Source organism: Naegleria lovaniensis, assembly GCF_003324165.1.
Source record: "Naegleria lovaniensis strain ATCC 30569 chromosome Unknown tig013, whole genome shotgun sequence".
Taxonomy (NCBI): domain Eukaryota; phylum Heterolobosea; class Eutetramitea; order Acrasida; family Naegleriidae; genus Naegleria; species Naegleria lovaniensis.
In genome coordinates, this window is record NW_025407836.1 from 94,178 (window position 1) to 112,731 (window position 18,554).

At 36.4% G+C, this 18,554-nt stretch overlaps 9 protein-coding genes across 9 annotated transcripts; 4 read left to right on the top strand and 5 right to left on the bottom strand.

Moving 5' to 3' along the window:
- Window positions 1–43: 43 nt before the first annotated feature.
- On the bottom strand, window positions 44–2,026 carry C9374_001862 (uncharacterized protein; the record flags this gene model as incomplete). Its single annotated transcript, XM_044691216.1, has 1 exon — window positions 44–2,026. One exon carries the CDS (start codon window positions 2,024–2,026, stop codon window positions 44–46), a length of 1,983 nt encoding a protein of 660 aa, XP_044550819.1.
- A 114-nt stretch (window positions 2,027–2,140) lies between these two features.
- C9374_001863 (uncharacterized protein) lies at window positions 2,141–3,394 on the bottom strand (the record flags this gene model as incomplete). The annotated part of the gene is made up of 4 exons (XM_044691217.1): window positions 2,141–2,478; window positions 2,568–2,649; window positions 2,750–2,985; window positions 3,076–3,394. The coding sequence occupies 4 exons, from the start codon at window positions 3,392–3,394 to the stop codon at window positions 2,141–2,143; spliced, it is 975 nt and encodes a 324-aa protein (XP_044550820.1).
- Window positions 3,395–4,105: 711 nt separating this feature from the next.
- C9374_001864 (uncharacterized protein) lies at window positions 4,106–5,713 on the bottom strand (the record flags this gene model as incomplete). The annotated part of the gene is made up of 1 exon (XM_044691218.1): window positions 4,106–5,713. One exon carries the CDS (start codon window positions 5,711–5,713, stop codon window positions 4,106–4,108), a length of 1,608 nt encoding a protein of 535 aa, XP_044550821.1.
- Window positions 5,714–6,001: 288 nt separating this feature from the next.
- On the top strand, window positions 6,002–7,921 carry C9374_001865 (uncharacterized protein; the record flags this gene model as incomplete). Its single annotated transcript, XM_044691219.1, has 1 exon — window positions 6,002–7,921. One exon carries the CDS (start codon window positions 6,002–6,004, stop codon window positions 7,919–7,921), a length of 1,920 nt encoding a protein of 639 aa, XP_044550822.1.
- A 282-nt stretch (window positions 7,922–8,203) lies between these two features.
- C9374_001866 (uncharacterized protein) lies at window positions 8,204–10,007 on the top strand (the record flags this gene model as incomplete). Its single annotated transcript, XM_044691220.1, has 4 exons — window positions 8,204–8,545; window positions 8,647–8,977; window positions 9,070–9,398; window positions 9,504–10,007. 4 exons carry the CDS (start codon window positions 8,204–8,206, stop codon window positions 10,005–10,007), a joined length of 1,506 nt encoding a protein of 501 aa, XP_044550823.1.
- Window positions 10,008–10,154: 147 nt separating this feature from the next.
- On the top strand, window positions 10,155–12,497 carry C9374_001867 (uncharacterized protein; the record flags this gene model as incomplete). Its single annotated transcript, XM_044691221.1, has 1 exon — window positions 10,155–12,497. The coding sequence occupies one exon, from the start codon at window positions 10,155–10,157 to the stop codon at window positions 12,495–12,497; it is 2,343 nt and encodes a 780-aa protein (XP_044550824.1).
- A 137-nt stretch (window positions 12,498–12,634) lies between these two features.
- Window positions 12,635–13,375, top strand: C9374_001868 (uncharacterized protein; the record flags this gene model as incomplete). Its single annotated transcript, XM_044691222.1, has 1 exon — window positions 12,635–13,375. One exon carries the CDS (start codon window positions 12,635–12,637, stop codon window positions 13,373–13,375), a length of 741 nt encoding a protein of 246 aa, XP_044550825.1.
- Window positions 13,376–13,528: 153 nt separating this feature from the next.
- C9374_001869 (uncharacterized protein) lies at window positions 13,529–14,380 on the bottom strand (the record flags this gene model as incomplete). Its single annotated transcript, XM_044691223.1, has 1 exon — window positions 13,529–14,380. The coding sequence occupies one exon, from the start codon at window positions 14,378–14,380 to the stop codon at window positions 13,529–13,531; it is 852 nt and encodes a 283-aa protein (XP_044550826.1).
- Window positions 14,381–14,667: 287 nt separating this feature from the next.
- Window positions 14,668–17,700, bottom strand: C9374_001870 (uncharacterized protein; the record flags this gene model as incomplete). Its single annotated transcript, XM_044691225.1, has 1 exon — window positions 14,668–17,700. One exon carries the CDS (start codon window positions 17,698–17,700, stop codon window positions 14,668–14,670), a length of 3,033 nt encoding a protein of 1,010 aa, XP_044550827.1.
- Between the last annotated feature and the right edge of the window lie 854 nt (window positions 17,701–18,554).

The window sequence follows — 18,554 nt, forward strand, 5'->3', positions numbered from 1 at the left end:
TTAATGTTTGTTCATTTCTGAAAGTTTGTAGAAAACAAATATGTCAACGAGAAGATTGACCTTTAAAAGCATGCTCAGTCAAATCCTTAATGCATTGTAAAGCGTGTAAATACAGTCCAACATGATATTGCTCACTCGTGTCATCAAAATTCATAAAACGTGATGGATCATGAATCATTTCTTTCACAATACTTGGTTGCATGATGGATTGAGAATAGGAAGAAAATGACATTTTCTGTTCCTTATTCGTTGTTGTTGTAGTGGTGATGGTGGTGGTGACGAAAATATGATCCATGGCCAGTTGAATGGCTTTTGCTTTTTGTGAACCGTTCTCGATCAATGTCCAATCCAAAGTATTACGAATGGTTGAAATGAGTTGCACAATGAAATGCGCTCCCAAGTCCAATGGCTTGAAACGAGTGAAAATTAATTCATAACTCTCATCGATGTCTTCATATGAAAGGAGATTAAGCATGGTATGACGAATTGTTAATTTCAAATCTTGCATGGTCATGGTGGAAGTTTGTAATAACTTGTTGAGATCAATGGTTTCATATCCAAATTCAGGAGTGAATAAATATCCAAAACTTTGGGAAGGACTTGGACTTATGGAATAATGAAATTGAAAATAATTGAGAATCATATTTCCACTACTTCCGTTTCTGAACAATGAAGTACCATAAATATCAACGTCGAATTTCTTCAAAATGTATTTGGCAACGTGTGGTTTGTCCTGTCCATGTGCATGAAATAAGTATTTCATATCTTCACTGTTAAGAAGATGTCTTGGAAGGAAATAGTCTTCACACAGATCTATAAAACGAAGATTTGATACCAAAAAGCAAAATTGATACTGAGTAACATCTAAATGTTCAATTTCCATTATTTCCAAGAATTCCATTACTGTGCAACAATATAATTCATAATTAGTGGTATATACTTGGTACGAACAAAGAATATCACAGTGAATGAGTTGAGAGGAATGGAAAGATGTTATGAAATTTAGCCATGCCTTCAACTTATTCAATTCACAAAATAATGTTTTAGCTAATCTCAACGGTTCCAAGTTCGCGTTATGAAAACAATGGTACACCAACTTTTCGAAAATTGAGCGTATTTGCAATTCCTGAGTGATGGTATGGTCATTGGAAATTATAAAATTACCAGGTTGTTTCACGTATTCTGTGAAATAGAGTTGAGTGTTTGGTGAGAGCATGAATGTAAAATAGCCAAGTAAATGTGATTCTGTGATTATTGGATTGAACTTTTCCAAGAAGATTTTGAGATCAAACTTGCATTGTTGCGAGTTCTTTTGTAATTCACAGAATATAAAAGATGTCAATTCAATGAGTTGATTGGTTCTGAAGGACTGAAAAAGAAAACCATCTTTAGGCTTTTTGATGATGTGATCCAATGTCTCAAATAACAAATCACAAACAGTTCCAGATCTGTAAGTGCTATTCTCACCAATATTACAAATACTCAACAACCATTTTTCTAAATGATAGTGAAATTTCTGATTCGAAATAATATTCCAAGTTCGAGAGAATTTCAAATTAAAGTGTGCAAGAATGGCCGAAATGAATAATTTTTTAAAGCGAGCACCAAATGTGATGGATCTTTCTGAATCTTCTTCTTGTTCCATGTATTGAATGAATTTTTCTCGATTCACAGCTCTTTCTTTGATGATGTGTAATTCATAAAATTTCTTTAATTGTCCAATCAATGTGTTATAAACAATGGTATGATGCTTGGAAGGAGAACTTTTCAATAAACTTTCATATTTTCTTTCATGACTTTTCAAATAATGAGAAAGAATTTGTTTCCAGAAAATTTCAAATTTTTCAAGACGATTCCATGATTTACAAACAAGTAACATTTGATGAATATCAGACAATGGAAGAAATTCCATAATCAAGAAAACTGAATCCAATGATAATTCCGATGTTATTATTGTTGATTGATCATCATCACTGTGATGAACTTTATCGACAGAATCTCCTTTCTCACGATCATTTGCAATCATTTTTTTTTACAAGAAAAGTTATTTCTGAAATGTTGGAACTAAAAATCAAATTCAATATTCAATATTCAAAAGGTTGCATTTAATTGTAAATATTGGTTAATTACAAAACAATTTTTACAACCACACATTCATGACCATCCAAACACTACTGACCATGACCATCATGATCCAATGAGATTGGAAATGTCTAATTCCTAATGCAACACTTGTCTCTGTGATATTTCCATAAGTAAAAGTTGCCAATCCAAAAGAAACATCATATGCTTGAACAGTACAGCCACAATCTTGATTTTGTTTTTTCCAATAATTGAATTGAATGGCATCTCCAATCAAGGCATGAACGGTTTGATTTAACACAGCTCCGTATTGAAGATTGACGGCAAAGAATGGAACATAGGTGGCAGCTGACAGTTGTGTCTTGACAAAGGTTGCAAAATTGGTTCCGTCGTAGGCTTTTGAAAATAATAATCATTTGTATCCGGAAAATATTCCAATGATTAAATCTATTTAAGGAAATGTGAAACCTTTGGCATGTACTTACCACCGACAAGAATTCCAGTCTTATTCAAATCGTAAACATCTTTCATGACTAGTTGAGGATCCTTTGCAGATCGAATCCATCCCTAAAGTGTGTTATTGAAATTTTAACATTCACGAAAATGCCAAGATTCGAACAGCATGAAGTTCAATTTGACAATTGACAGCGACTCGAACTCAACTTACATTTGAGGCAAATCCAAAATCACATTGAAAGTGAACCACTTTTGCTCGTTCAGTCGATGGTCTTGTGTTAGCAGTAACAATATCACAATCTCCAGTAGCCAAAGCATTCTTCATGGTGTCAAAGAATCCCAACAATGAAGTGTTATATCTTTTAATTTCATTTATATAATTGGTCTTGTAGTGAGCATTGATTTTATCGACAATATTATTGGCCAATTTTGTTTTTGTTTCCAACCCTTTGTAATAATTAAATAAGTGATGTGAAATTTCCATGATTTTGTGAACACAATCTCCTTTTCACACAAATTTCATTTTGAAAAACTTACATGGAGAGAGTGTTCCAATTTCAAAACAAGTGACAATCCTCGACGAATTGGTACGAGAAGCGAATGGGTCTTTGACTGGCCACGTTGGTTTTGTCAATGAGCACGTGGGAACTCCAAAAAACATATTTTCTGAATAATAACTGACCCATGCCGAGTCGGTAATGAGTTCTTGAACGGCAGCATCAAAAGCAGCAGTAAAATCTTTGGACACTGAAATGAATGGTTGAGAGTGCACATAGAAGAATGGAGACGAGAGGAAGGTGGTGCAGAGAATGGTGCTTGCAAAGACAGCCACAACCAACAAGATGCGCTTGGACATTTTGTTTTTTTTGTGTGAAAGGTTCTTTCAATCAACACAGTGTTAATGGACAATACTCTTGAATGGAAGGTGTTGTCTTGGAATGAGCTCTTTCCATGAAAATCGGGTAAAAATATAAGCAATATTGTCCAAATGGAACTTATTAGATCTGAGAAGATAGAGTCCTGGTTATTTAATGAAATTGCATTCACGCTTCCTTTCGTCGCTGGTGCTTTCACTTTTGAGAAGTGTTTGAACAAATCAATAATAAAATTGCAACGAGAACAAATTCAAAAAATTGGAGTCACAGGGAATCGAACCCTGGACCTTGTGCATGCAAAGCACACGCTCTACCAACTGAGCTATAACCCCCACTTGAGACTAATGTCACTGTGTACGATAATTGGGATCTACACAGCATCAAAAGAGCAATTGGGAGTTTGAACCTTTGAACCATCCATCTTGTTGCACATGGAAGTGCTCCAGTTCTATCCTTTATTCAATCATACATCTGCAATGAAATACCACTTTCGTTTTGAATTGATACAAGTTCAGATGATGTTATCATACTTTCGTTGCAACATCCAAACTCGTTGGCGGACACAGTTTTCACAATATCTGACATGGCCTCCGAAAATTCGTTACACACTTCACAAAACACCTCATTGATAATATCTTCTCCAATACTACAAACACGTCAAGGTCATGTCTACACTATCTGTTCAAAACAACTTACACTTGCATTAAGGTGTCAACTGTAATATCATATGGTTTACAGTATGTATCAAAATAATGTTTTTGCTTCTGTCTTGCCTTTCTAATTTTGGATTTGATGTGTTCGTCTAATAAAGCGCCTCGGCTCAGTGTGGAGTCTGTTGTTGCCGTTGATGAGGAGTCAACACTGCTTGTTACAGAAGAAATTTCAGAGCTCGAATCCAAATACGTTTTGTTCTGGTATCGTCGTCGAATCGAGTGCTCTTGCTGCTCCATTTCTTTTAACAAGTTCAACATTTCATCAAATTGTCTGTTTTGCCTGGCCTTTCCCTGCATCAAATTGAAATGCTGACGTTTCATTTCTTTCCTGTTGCTTTGCTCTTCTTTTGCAATTTCTAATAATAGGTCGTTTAAAAGCATTTCTTCCAAATGTTCATAATTAAAGTTATTTTTCTCTTGAGTCGCTTTTTGAGAGGTTGCCTGGATTGCATTTGCATGATCTGTTGCTTTACAATTTTGACCAATTTCTACTTGGGTTTTCACAATCTGAACGGGACTAGCTTGTGTTACTTCATTGGTTTTCGAAAATTGGTCTGTTTCTATTTTCGTCCGTTCAAGTGAACAGGGAGTTTCAAGAATTGGGGTTTTGTTTGCGGTGGTGTGAGGCCGTGCTTGAATGACACTCTTTGGGGATGGTGGATTAGTCGAAGTGTTAGATGGAGTTGAAGGAGGAGAAGGTGGCATATTTGATGGGTTTACCTTGTTGAGCTTTTCCTCACCCTGTTGTGACAATTCCAACGATTCATTGTTAATATTCTCCTTATCGTGTTCAAAACCATCTTTATATTGGACTTGAGATAACGCTTCCGAAAATGAAACATTCTTCTTTGGAGATGTTTTTGGGGATAATTTCTTGGGCGATGGCTTTTTCCTTAATAGCAGGGAGGTGGCCTTTTTTTGTTCTTTCCTCAATTCTCTAAATTCTTTTTCTTCCTTCTTTTGTGGTTTCGTTTCCTTCTCAAACTTTTTCTGAGTTGACACGGTTGGTTTCAATAATCTTTCATAAACTTCATTTCTTCCGTTACTGCTAGGGCTTGTTTGTTTGGGTGAAATGTTCTTTGGAGAAGCAGGTACTGAAGAATTGTTTGTCTGTTGAGGTTTAAAGTTGTTCGTTTGACGCTCTACGAGAGGTTTTCTGATCTCTTTAGGTTTTTCTGGTAATTTACGTGTACTGACGGTTTGTGAAGGTCTATTTGCATTCGTGGACGGTTGTTGTTGTTTTGAAGACTCAGCGACAGCATCTTGAATGGTGTTGTTATTAATAATGGATTTCGTTATTGTTACGTTGTTGTCGCTCGTTGGTAATGTTCCAGTTTCATGATTCATACTCCGTATCTGATTGTTGTCATTCAACAGCTGTTGATGATTCCGATAGTCATGAAAAAATTGTTCTTCTTCCTCTTTGGTTTCGGAAATACAATTCGAATCATGAGGAGCCATCATGAGCTTGGCAAGATGAGGATGTGTGACTGGAATGCCGGCCAAGCACCTCTTCACATCCTCTTTGGCCACTTGCTGTACCAATAACATGAAATCCTCTCTGCTTTGAGGAAATGAAAAGGTCATTTTTTTTGTTTGGCGGTTTGTAATTGTTTGGCGGTTTTTTTGTTTATCAAAAGACAAAATATAGCTCCCATGCCGGGAATCGAACCCGGACCTCCTGGGTGAAAGCCAGGTATCCTAACCATTGGACTACACGGGATTACAAGAAAGACGCAACATTAATGTCATTTATCAATTGGAACAACTGTATTAGAAGGATGTTACTTCAGAATCTCCAATTTAGTAATGATGTTCACAACTCTTCACAAGTAGAATCACAACCAAGATGCTTAGCAAGGATCCACAAAAAAAATGCCACTCTGCAATGATGCACTTTTCGCCGATATAATGGAGGTAGTGACATTCCACGTGGATGATAATAACATCAGGAACAACAACATTGATGTTTCCGAGCCAAACGAGAAATTAATTTACGAGCAATGTTTTAATAATGGCAACATGGTCCCCGAAGAAAGCAACAATTCGTGTAAGAGAAAATTAGATGTTGAATCAGAGGTAGACAATTTTATTGAACAATCCTATGACGATGAGCCGATGGAGGCAGCTTGCAAAAAGAAAAAACTCCATCAACGATGCCTAAATGTTTCAAGAATTTACGAGCTCGGAGATGACATGATTTACCAAATATTGAGCTTTCTTGACTATCTAACTATTCTAAAAAATTGCATGAGAGTTTCCAAACAATGGTTCTCTAATGGCTTAAGAGTTCCAATATCGATCAAATTCATGAACAAGCTTTGCAACAAGTCGATTCATTCAGTGTTGCAGCAACTCACGTCAAATCAAAATAAGATTAACATAACCGGACTTGATTTACTTCCAGCAGTTAAAATCAAACCAAAAACATTGGAACTCATAGCGAATAGCGATGCCATGAACAATTTACGACGTCTAAATTTCAACCTAAATCCAGGCTGCTCTCCACACGAAAGCATTGTATCTCTTGCTACAAGCAAGTATATGAGCAATCTTACTGAATTGCAGGTGGAAAACATCACCGCTTTCGGCATACAAATTCTTGCATCAAGCGCAAACATGAACCAGCTTAAGAAATTGGCATTCATTGGTTGTGGAGTTGATAGGAGAGCCATTAAAACCATTCGTGACAACAAATGGATCAATAACAACTTGACATCTCTCACATTTTCAGAAACTGAAGTCGAAAGCGAGGATATTGAGCTACTGTTGTCGAGTGAGTTAGCAAAAAATCTGAAACAATTGGTGATAGAATGTCTAACTATCTCTGAAAATGGGATAAAAGCTATTGCTGAGAGCTCTTCTTGTAATCTAACAGATTTGGGCCTTTCGTGCAGTGATATCGGACAGAAGGAAATCAGATTAATTGCCACAAGCCCTAACTTGAGAAACCTTACTAGATTAGACCTAACTTGTTGTAATGAGCCAGAGAGTGGTGTAAAATATCTGGCCGAGAGTCCGTACCTCAAGAATTTGAGAACTTTAATGATAAACGACACAAGTATTAAGGTTGACGGGATTATTTCCATTACAACAAGTCAGAATTTTTCCAACTTAACCGAGCTACACATGGACATGTGCGATTTGTTGAAAAAAGGAGTTCAATTTATTGCTAACAGCTCGATCATGAGAAATTTGAAAATTTTACGGTTGAACAATAATCTAGTGTCTGATGGCCTTATTTCCATATCCCATAGTGAATATATGAGCAACTTACGAGAGTTAGAGTTGTCTGCGAATGACATTGAAACGCCAGCCATTATTACTCTATGTACAAGCAAATTCTTGAAAAATTTAACACGCTTAGATCTCAGTTACAACAACATTGGAAGCGAGGGAGGAATTGCTATCGCAAATAGTGAAAATATGAAGAGTTTGAGATTTCTCAATCTAGAACACTGCGAAATTGGTTCATTTGCAACCATTGCATTGGCCAACTGTGCCTACATGGCACGTCTTACCCACCTTAACTTGGCTCATAATGAAATTGAAAATGAAGCAGCTATTGCTGTGAGTAACAGTCCATATCTTCAAGATTTGACATTTTTGAATGTAGAAAGAAACCGAATTGGTTTTAAAGGTGCAATTGCTATTGTAGAAAACCTTCGAAATTTAACAGATTTATGCCTGTGGGACAATAAGATGATACCAACAGATGATGATGTCAGAGAGTATTTATACTCAAAATTACCTCAAGCACTCAAAAAATGGAAAAAAGCAGAGGACAAACAATGAAATAATATTACATTCAAAAAGAGGGACAATCATCACAACGCTAGCAACAGTGACATCTTCGACCAACGGATGCATAAGGTGTCCAAAACTCTCTAATGCCAATCAAGATACAAGAATATATCATGGAACACTTGCTGGTCCATAGTTCCATTTGACATTCCTTATTACAAAATATTGTTGATTTAGTTCCAATCAATTTTGACAGATCATCCACAACAAAATCAATTTATTTTCATTCCAAGTTCACGACAACAAGCTCTCCATAAAAAAAAATTCACAGAAATGGGATTACTCGATCAATTCAAATCGTCGTCGTCATCATCCTCTCAACAAACCATGAGCTCCTCCGATCAGCAACAACAATCATTGGCTAATTCTGATCCAGCTTCATCATCGGGAGCAAATACTTCCTCAGGAGGTAAAAAGAAGGCTTCCACTATCATTATCGGATCCATTGGTTTGGCAATATTGGGATTTGCCATCACCAGATATAAAGTCTGTGCTCCGAATGAATATCTCGTTCGTACTGGTTTAGGTATCAAGAATATTGTGGTTTCCAAGAAGGGTGTTATTTGGCCAGGTCAGAAAGGAACATTTGTGAGCATTAATCCAAAAACATTCACAGTAAGTTTTGGATTATTCCAATGAATGCATATCCTAGTTCAACATGTTTTGATTATTTTCAACAACGTTGAAATGATATATCAACATGATGAAACAATTAGTTCAATTTGCATAACATGAGCAAGGAAAAAGTTGAATTTAAACTTCCAGTCACTTTTACAATTGGTCCCATTGACTTTATAAAGGATTCAGATGGATTTGTTACCTATTGCTCAAAAGTAACAGAATCTTCTCAAAAAGATATTGAAAATCTTATTGCAGGTATTGTGGAAGGAGAAACTAGAGGTTTGACTGCCAAGTTGACCATTGAGGAAATGTTCAACTCAAAGGAAAGATTCAGAGAAGAGGTCGTAACAAATATTGAGAAGGATTTGAACATGTTGGGTATGACCATTTATAATGCCAACATTAAGGAAATGTCAGATTATGACGGTAAGTGTGAAGACTGTGACAAATTTTTTTGTACAATGAAATTTTTCAACTCTGTGGATATATTATGAATTGCTGAACAATTGCATCACCAGAGAGAAACAAATATTTCGAGTATAGAAAACAACGAGCCATTGAAAAGGCCAACTATCAAGCTCAAGCTGATGTCAGTGAGGCCCGAAGAGATGGTGAAATTGCTGTTGAGGCCAATCGTCGAGACACTCGTATCAAAAAAGCTCAATTGGAACAAGAAGCCAAACTTGCTGAAAATGAAAATCTCAAGACCATTGAAATTTCCAACGCTCAGCTCGAAGTGATTCGATCTGAAAACTTTAAGAAGAGTGAAATTGCAAAAATTGAGGCCGAAATGGCAGCTAAAGAACGTTCTGCTATTTTACAACGAGAAGTCAACACTAAACTCAAGGTAGGTGTTTTTCATTGCACAATATGGTCTTGACTTAATATTGGCTTAAATGATTTGTAACCACCAATTTCACATATTTGGGCTTGTTCATAATTTCACTCATAGGAACAACAAATTGAATTCATGAGAAGTGAATCCTTAGCAAAAGCCATCGTCGAAGCAGAAGCCATTGAAAGAAATGCTGATGCTGTATACTACAGCGAGAAGAAGAAAGCAGAAGCCATTGAGCTCACACTTCAAGCTCAAGCTAATGGTCTTCGAATGATTTACGAATCGTGTGGACGTCATCCTGCTCTCACTCAATTCTATCTTGCACTCAATGCAAACTTGTATCCAGAATTGGCCAAACAAAGTGCTGAAGCAGTACGAGGCCTTAATCCAAAGATTAATATTTGGAACACATCAGGTGATTCTCAAAAGAATAGTGACACCATGCAACCTATCTTGAAAATGGTTCAATCTTTTGCACCATTAATGGAAGGTTTACAAACTCAAGGAAATGTGAAAATTCCAGATTGGTTACCTCAGCATTTTAGCGAGCAACTGTCCCAGAATTTGTCAAGTGAGAAGGTCATTGAAAATGCAAGTGAACCATCCGAAACCAAATAGATGTAATTGTATTGTGAATTTCCATTGGTTATAATGAGCTTGTTCTGCCTGGTATTGTTTCAAAAGCAATTAGTCCTGTATAAATTGAATCTTTGATATCCACATGCCAAAAATTGAAAGACCTGCCAAATGTCAACATGAAAAAAAATGAGCGGGACAAGCTGCAAAAACAAACAGCCTTCTTCGTTGTGGATACAAGGAGATTCCCTTGCTAACGTCCACATTGCACCACAACATCGTTCTCTCACCAACGAACTCGTTTTTCAACTCTTGCAACATCATTATTCGGAATTTAATGAATTATTCGGATTATCATCTTGTTTGTATCATCAAGAACAACAAGAAAATACAACCTCCAATTCCAATACTCTGTCTTCACCGATTCAGTTAAAATCACCTTCGTCGAGTCACTCTAATTCTACATCTAGTATCAATAGTTCAAAAAATCAACCATCATCATTGACAAGTGGCACCACACCGGAAGACCATGTAAATTCCATGATGCATCATCATCATCGACGAGAATTATCTCGTCAGTCCTCATTATCACAGGAAATCAATTTTTCGAGTCCAATATCAACTACAAACATGAAAGATTTTGATCCAACCACTCACCACATGATGAACAACAGTCCTTCCGTTATAGTCACCACCAAGAATGCCGAAGAAGATCGAATGGCAATGCCTCCTCCTCCACCAAAAATCAAACAACCACCCTCTACTCCTACACAGTCATCATTTCGAAATAGTGAAAATTATCATTCATTATTTGCCATGAGAAGTGGTGGTGTCGAGTTGTGCATCTTGTCGAATGTGACCAATGAAATGATTTTCATTGATCCTCGATTGGTGAAATATTCCACACGATTACAACAAAATGATCTCATTGTTTCGAGTGCTTTGGATAAATCCATGATCAATACTCAATCAACAACTGAATCTCCTTCGATTATTGTGTCACCACGATTGAGAATGCAACATCATCGATGGTCCACATACTATAATCATCCTGTGCATCAAGAAGATAAACCATTATTGGAACAACAATTGTCTATTCGTAAAGAACAAAGCTTTTCGTCAAGTACTTCTTCGATTGACACATCAAGTGTGACACCGTCACTTGTCAATCCTGCTTCTCATGACGAGATAGATGCCATGTCACAAGGAAAACCTTCTGACACGACCATTTCAGCCATTGAAAACTCTTCATTCCTTTCGACTGGGAAAATTTACAAACATCATCATACCATTAGTAGTTTGAATAAGAAGGAATTTCAACAATTTCTTCCAAGAGTTAGTCTCCCAAACTATGGAGATATTTCTAGTGTTTTTAATTTAAATGCCGAAGTTATTCAGGAAATTGGAATGATGGATAGTACACTTTCACACCATCAACTCGTGGACATGTTGAGTCATAATCATTCTGGAAATTTTTCAAAATCATCAAAATTAAGCAAATCATTCACATTTGGATCCGAAAAGAATAATTCTAATGTTTCTATTGGAACGACAATGACCTTCTCATCCATCCGAGTACCACGTCAATCTCCTCGAAATTCCACACGAAGATCTACGAGAAATAGTTTTTCTTTTTTCGGAAAACAATACATTAAGGGAGAACAATACAAATTGAAAAATAGTTCAACTTCGATCGATATTTCAAGTTTGGCCAATGAAAAACTTGGAAGAGAATCTGTTTCGAGCGAAGTTGAGGCTTTTACTAACCCAACAAGTGCACTCGAAGGAAGACGATACACAGAAACGGATTGTCATCCAACATCATCTTTGGACATTATTGATCTCAAACCAGTTCCATTTTCCACACAAAGACGAGCTACCACAGTCGAAACAACGACAGTGAATGCTTCTTCCTCTCCTCCCATTGTCATTTCCAAACCAACTTCTCATTCCACTACTTCTGTAAATAGCTCTAGTTCAATACCAAATTCTGGAATTTCTCCAACTTCTCCATTAGATATTCACACAAGTAATTCCACTTTGAAAACTCCAGAAAAGAAGAAGACACCTTCCACCATGTCATCTAAGGTTAAAGAATTTTTCTCGTCCATTGGTCGACGTAAAAAGAAAGCTACTTCTTCAATGGATATGAATTCGAATGTCACCAATAATGAAAATTCATCGTCACCTCCTCGCCACTCACCACAACTCCCTCCTCAATTCAAAACCAACCATTCGGATACGATCACAATTTCTCCTCTGTCTTCATCCCCAATTTCTCCTGTGAAATCTCTTCCTATGGCTGATATTGTCGTGCATCGAGCAAGTTGTTCCAGTACTTGTTCCAATGCTGATGAACATTCTGAAGCGAATGGTAGTCAACATGGAAATAATTCAACAACGACCACTACGACTTCATTGTCATCCTCTCCTCCTCCTCCTCCAACGGTTTCAGAGCAACAGCTGCACAAAACGATTCAAGTAATAGAGACACCACCACCACCCAAAAACAACAACAACCAACTTCAATGATGAATGGACGTACCAATAGCTCACTACTGGATCGAGAAGCATTGACCTTAACAATTACACGAAAAAGCACAGATTCATCTTCGACAGCTCCTTCCACAGCAGAAACACCAAAATCACCCAAATCACGACGATCTTCCATGAAAAAATCTCCAAAAAGAAAAGAGCTCTCATGTGCGACACCAAATACGTTTAACGAAATTGAGGAAAATTGCATTTCATATCTCACTAATTTAATTGTTGATTTTAAAACAAGTTCGATTGCATTTGCAAAGCTTGTTGAAGAGTTATCAGAATTTGAAAATATTTCAACACCAACGATGGATGTCACAAGTGGATCTCTGTCCGTTTCAACACCAAAAGGAACAAAAAGTAGAAGACCAACCTCCATGCATTACATTTCAAGAAGTTCCATCACGTCAACAACTTCAATGGATTTAAGTCTTGCATTTTCTCCAAACTCTTCACATCAAACGACTCCAAATGTTTTTCATTGCCTCAATGAGAGAGGATCTAATTTTTCGATCATTGTTTTGAGAGATGTCACTATTTGCTTGTGGTATAATTTGAGTAATCACGGAAATAACAAACATACAAGAAATGCGACAAGTATTAATATTGACCACTCGAGTGGTGCTCATGAAAATAATTGTGTGTTAAATAATAATCAGAAAAAGTTACTTTTTGGAGGAGTGTACGATGAAAAACTTAAAAGTATTGGATACGATATTGAAACCAAATTGCGAGCTGGATTTATTTTGAATAAGCAATCTGCCATTCAAAACAATCAAAACAATCAATCTCATACGTTGAAAACAAGTCGATCGATGGAATTTGGTGCTTTTTTGACAAGATCCAATAGTCAAGGAGCGTGTAAATAAAATGTGTGTGTTGCATCGAAGCCATCGATTCTTAGTTCAAAAGATATTCTGGATAGACTAAAATTGTACAATACTAAAAAAGGTCATGACGTCTTGAAATTTCTCATCAACAATGAGACAAATTTATTTCCAAGAATCTTGTACAACTGTGATTCACAACGTGAATATCGAGGAAGATTGAGTGAATTGGAAACCGTGTGAAATTAAGTCGTTCACGCAAGGCAACATGGCTGTGTGGCTGTTTTGTTGATGACAGCTGGCACTTGTCATGGATGCGCTCTGATTCAAAAGTTCTCGAACAGAGGGCAGTAATTTGAGTTCTTCTTGAAGCAACTGGTTTTGTTGCATCGAGTGGTGTTGGTAATTGACATTCGAAGGGGATGGCTGTCGATTGTCAATTTTGAAAGAATTGACAAAATTTGAGTAGTCAGGAACGTAATTGAGAGGAGCAGTGGAGACAGTAGAAGTCGAGAGAGTTTGTGGTTTCTGTAGTTGGGTTGAGTTTTCCTGGCTCACAGGAGAAGAAAAGTTGACATTTGGCAGATTGACATTTGTAAGAGGAGGACTTCTTCTTCGACCTTTCATCGATGAAGAGGGTTCTCTATTTCTCTTCACAATCAATTTACCTCGCGTATCTGTTTGACATGTCTGAACGTAGAATAAACATTCTCTTGTTGTATTGCCAGCTGTCAAATTTCCTTTCGAAGTATCCTTTACGTTTGACTTTTGCAAAGGAGAAGAAGAAGACGACGAAACCACTGATGTTGTTGTGCTCGATGTAGGAGAAGCGTATTGAAACTGGTCTTTTTTCTTTTTTCGGATGCCTTCGATTGGTGAAGACATGATGTTTGGCAGGGATGATTTAAAGTTGAACATGTATGGTTGAGCATTTGATGATGGAGTATTCATCGAAGGCGTCATGTTGGATGAATGGAATTTGTATGTGATTCTCTTCGTGGTTGAATGAGAAGAAGGTTGGACGTGATCCATCTGTGTTGATGACATTTGGCAGCTGTTATTGTCAGGGAGGGTGAGCCAGATAGAAAAAGCTTCGTAGGCAACCAGCCTATACCCAACCATTCTTGGCGACGTTGACGAACTCAAGTGTCATCACGAAAATAAACATCTCCAACCAAAAAAAATGCCTACAGCAAACAAAACGTTCTGGCAGAAGCTGAGTGATCAACACAACCACATCAGCAAGTTTCTTCACTTCAACAAAACAACACGCAAACCAGAGTAGGAAACAGAGAAAACAATTCATCGAACTGAACAAACCATCAGTGGAATTCCTAGTCGTCTATTGTTGTACATTCTGCTTTTCCGATGGCCTTCACAATTTCTTGATCGTTCCCAAACTTCGACAACAGCAAATCATACAACATAAGCACATCCACAACGGCATTATGTGCTATTCCGGGAAGAGAGCCACATACTTTTTCTCTAAAGTGGTTTTCTAATCCCTTTTTTCCAAGCAAGTTTTTTTGCATAGTAGAACAATAGTAAATTGTTGATCGGAGTTTAAGTGGTGCAATTGCAGCACTAAAGAAAGCCTTGTCCAAACCAGTTGAATGAACCAACAACATCACATCAGCAGTGTCATTCCTAGTCAAATAATTACAAATTTTAGGAATCATGTTTTGCAATGTTTCACTTTCATCCAAAATCTGAAATTTAGTTTCGTGCATTTGTAATGCAATAGAACTCCACACACCACTAGGGGATACAAATATGGAATGTAATTCATTACTAAATAATGATAACATTGCAAATTGAATTATGGAATTGCATTTTGGAGAAAATCCTGTTGTTTCTAAATCTAGCACAAAGAAGTTCAATGGTCGTCTTGTCTCTTGATTGATACAGTGAGGCGTGGGAATTGATTTAAGAGGTGCAAAATTATATTGAATAGTCAACCTGTTTTTGAATTTTGAAATCAGGTAAGGTGGTTTGTGTTGTACAATAATATTCTCATTGTTTTTGCAACTTTGTTTCCTAAAAGCAACATCTTTTTCTAATTGAGCAGAAAATTGCAAACATTCTAATTGAGCAACTGTTGCTTCTGCTTCTTCGTCTGAAAATTGATGTTTAGCTTTCAAATGATTTGTAAAAGACCCTTTGATAATATATGGTTTTTGTTTTTTACATCCAGAAACAGGGCAGCATAAATATATACATTTAGGAGCACACACTTCAGCCCTCAACGTAGTTTTTCTTGAGTAAGTGGCTACGTTTTGATTAATAATTTGTAATTCTTTGCAAGTTTTTTTCTTGACATTTCTATCAAGTACAATTCGACCAGGAAGAGTTGGTAAAATCTTGATAACCAATTTCATACCAAAATAATGATCAGTTAATGGAATATCTGGGAGTGAGAACCCACGAACATCGTCAGTGGAATGTAATATTAAAAATATATAGAATGAAAATAGTGCGCTTTGGCAAAATTGTTTGGTTGTTGGCTTGGGAAACATTCCTCGAATTATTGAAAAGAGTAGCTCTTCATAATTTGTTGTAATGCAACTGGGTTTGAAATTTGGAAACCGAGACGCTAATGCAAGAAATCCTTCAAGTGTGTGAACACATATTTTCTTCGTTTTTTTGGGATAATTGGGTAATTTTTCGAAAATTGTTTTGCTTTCACTCAAAATATCAATTATATCCGGACTGTTATCATTAATGCAGTCATAAATATCACGAATTAATTCAAGGTAACCAGCAACACTATTTGCCTCTATAGTGCCAATTTTACGTAATTCTTGCAATACAGGTCGTTCTGTTAAATTTAGACATGATTTCAAATTCATAATATCCGTAGGATCAACTTCTTCTCTGTCGAGTAATCGATACAATGTCCTATGTTGTATCATGTAATAAATTATGGTCTGCATTGAGATTTTCTCGTGCAATATTGTTCCATTAAATAATACATTTCGTTGATTTTTGAAATTGTGAACGTAATCATTGACGAAAATGAAGTCTTTGTGTTTTTTTCTAACAATTGTTTGCACAGCATGTGCATCAATTTCTGCATCAGAACATCCACACACAATTGTTACAGATTCTTGGAGCAACTCTTTGAAATAAAGTATTTTGCTAGTGACAAATTCAAGTACGTCTGTTTCAGAACTAACTCCAAACCAACCCAGCGGTAAATGCCATGAATTATCGATGGCATTAATAGAAAATAAAATCATTTGGTCTATTAGATGTTTAACACCAAATTGTTTCACGTCTTCAACAGTGTAACAATATTTTTCACTTCCAACAATTTGATCTCCCAAAACATCAAAATGTTTAAACACTTTCATTCCATCAAACGAGATACATGTATCTTTACAAGAGTCAGGCAGTAACATGTTCTTTAGGGTAAGTGTGATGTCGGGAATCATACCATAACAACCAGCAGGTGTCCATTGTTTAACAGTATTCCAACTTGGTATAATTAGATTATATTTTAAATGATTAAAATTATTCCGTTCAATATTTTGATTGCGCTCTCCTCCCATTCTGATGAAAAATTGTTTTCCACAATAATATTTCATCACAACCCAATATCTTCTTTCAACCTCTGAATATTTGTGATGAAATGGATTCTTTGCATAATTTTGCAACTGATTGAATATAAAGGATCCAAAAAATGTCTCTAAGAATGGAGTAAAGCTTGACCTTGGAACCTTCAAAGCTTGTGTATCACGGTGTTCATTGTTCGTAATTTGTTTGTTGTTGTATTGTGTCGACAATGCTTCATTGTATGAAGTTTGAGCTTTTCTAAACACTGTTAAAAGTTTGTGTTCATCTTGGCTGACTGGTATAAATGGCACAAGTTTACACAATAACTCATACATCAATAATGGAAATGATATTAATTGCTTGGGTTGTGGTAAAATTCCTTTCAATAGCATTTCAAATATATCATGCCTATTTTCCATGATTGAAACTAGGTGTTTTTCCAATTCACTACATTGACGACACTGATTTTGAAAAATACTACAATATTTTGAACAACATGCTGATTCTAAGGTGAGTTCGTCTCGAATAACGCCAATTATGTCATAATCGCAATTATAAATTTGTTTTCCTGTTAATAATTTAGAATAATTGTTCCGATTTATACCTCTGCAAACGTATTTCAGTTCGGAATAGCACTCTTCATAACTAACATTAGTAGCTGGTGTAATATTTTCAACCATGAACGGTTGATCTTCAAAATAAACTCTTTTCTTTACTGACGGCATTATTGAAGCAGTTGAACGAATATCGGGAGCATTGTGGTTGTGTTGATCACTCAGCTTCTGCCAGAACGTTTTGTTTGCTGTAGGCATTTTTTTTGGTTGGAGATGTTTATTTTCGTGATGACACTTGAGTTCGTCAACGTCGCCAAGAATGGTTGGGTATAGGCTGGTTGCCTACGAAGCTTTTTCTATCTGGCTCACCCTCCCTGTTTTATACTAGTTTCAAAAAGTGACCATCGAAATCCATAGGCCTCATTTATAAATGACGAGTTCTCCATTTCAATGATGCCGGAAGAACTGCAGGGTTTTAAAGTCATTTGATCCAATTTTGATTACTAAGGCAAGGGATAAATAGGATGATTGAGCGAAAGTAGTTGCACCTAAAAAGTTTTTCAGATTTTAGATACATGGTATTTTGGATCAAGGTTTGGATACATCATTGACAAGTGGCATTAATTGATGCAAAACCAAAAGAAAGACAAGCTCAAAAGGTCATGTTGAAACAAAGCGAGGTTCGTTCCAAAAGCTGACAAGGACGAGTTCAAGATGATTACTTGTTATCGTAAAGCAACAGCACAACGCTTTCGTGGAATTGACCTTCTTGATCTGAAATACTTTGAGGATGATAAAACTTTTTCCCATTCTCCCAACACGGTACTATTTCGTGAAATACTTGTAAGTTTTAGGGTGAAAGGATTCTCTACTACAAGGTTCATGATGCACAATTTCGATTGTATATATATGGATTTTATATTAAAAGTTTAAAGTTTTTGAGAGATGTTCGTTCAACTGTTGAGTTTGAAAAGACTATCGGGATTTGAACGATTCAAATGACGTTTATGTTGTTTTCCAATTAAAAAACATGAACGCAGGAGAAAATGAGAAAGGGCTGGTTTCGATCCAGCGACCCAGAGTTCAACAGCAGGAGTGTCTGTGCTCTCCCA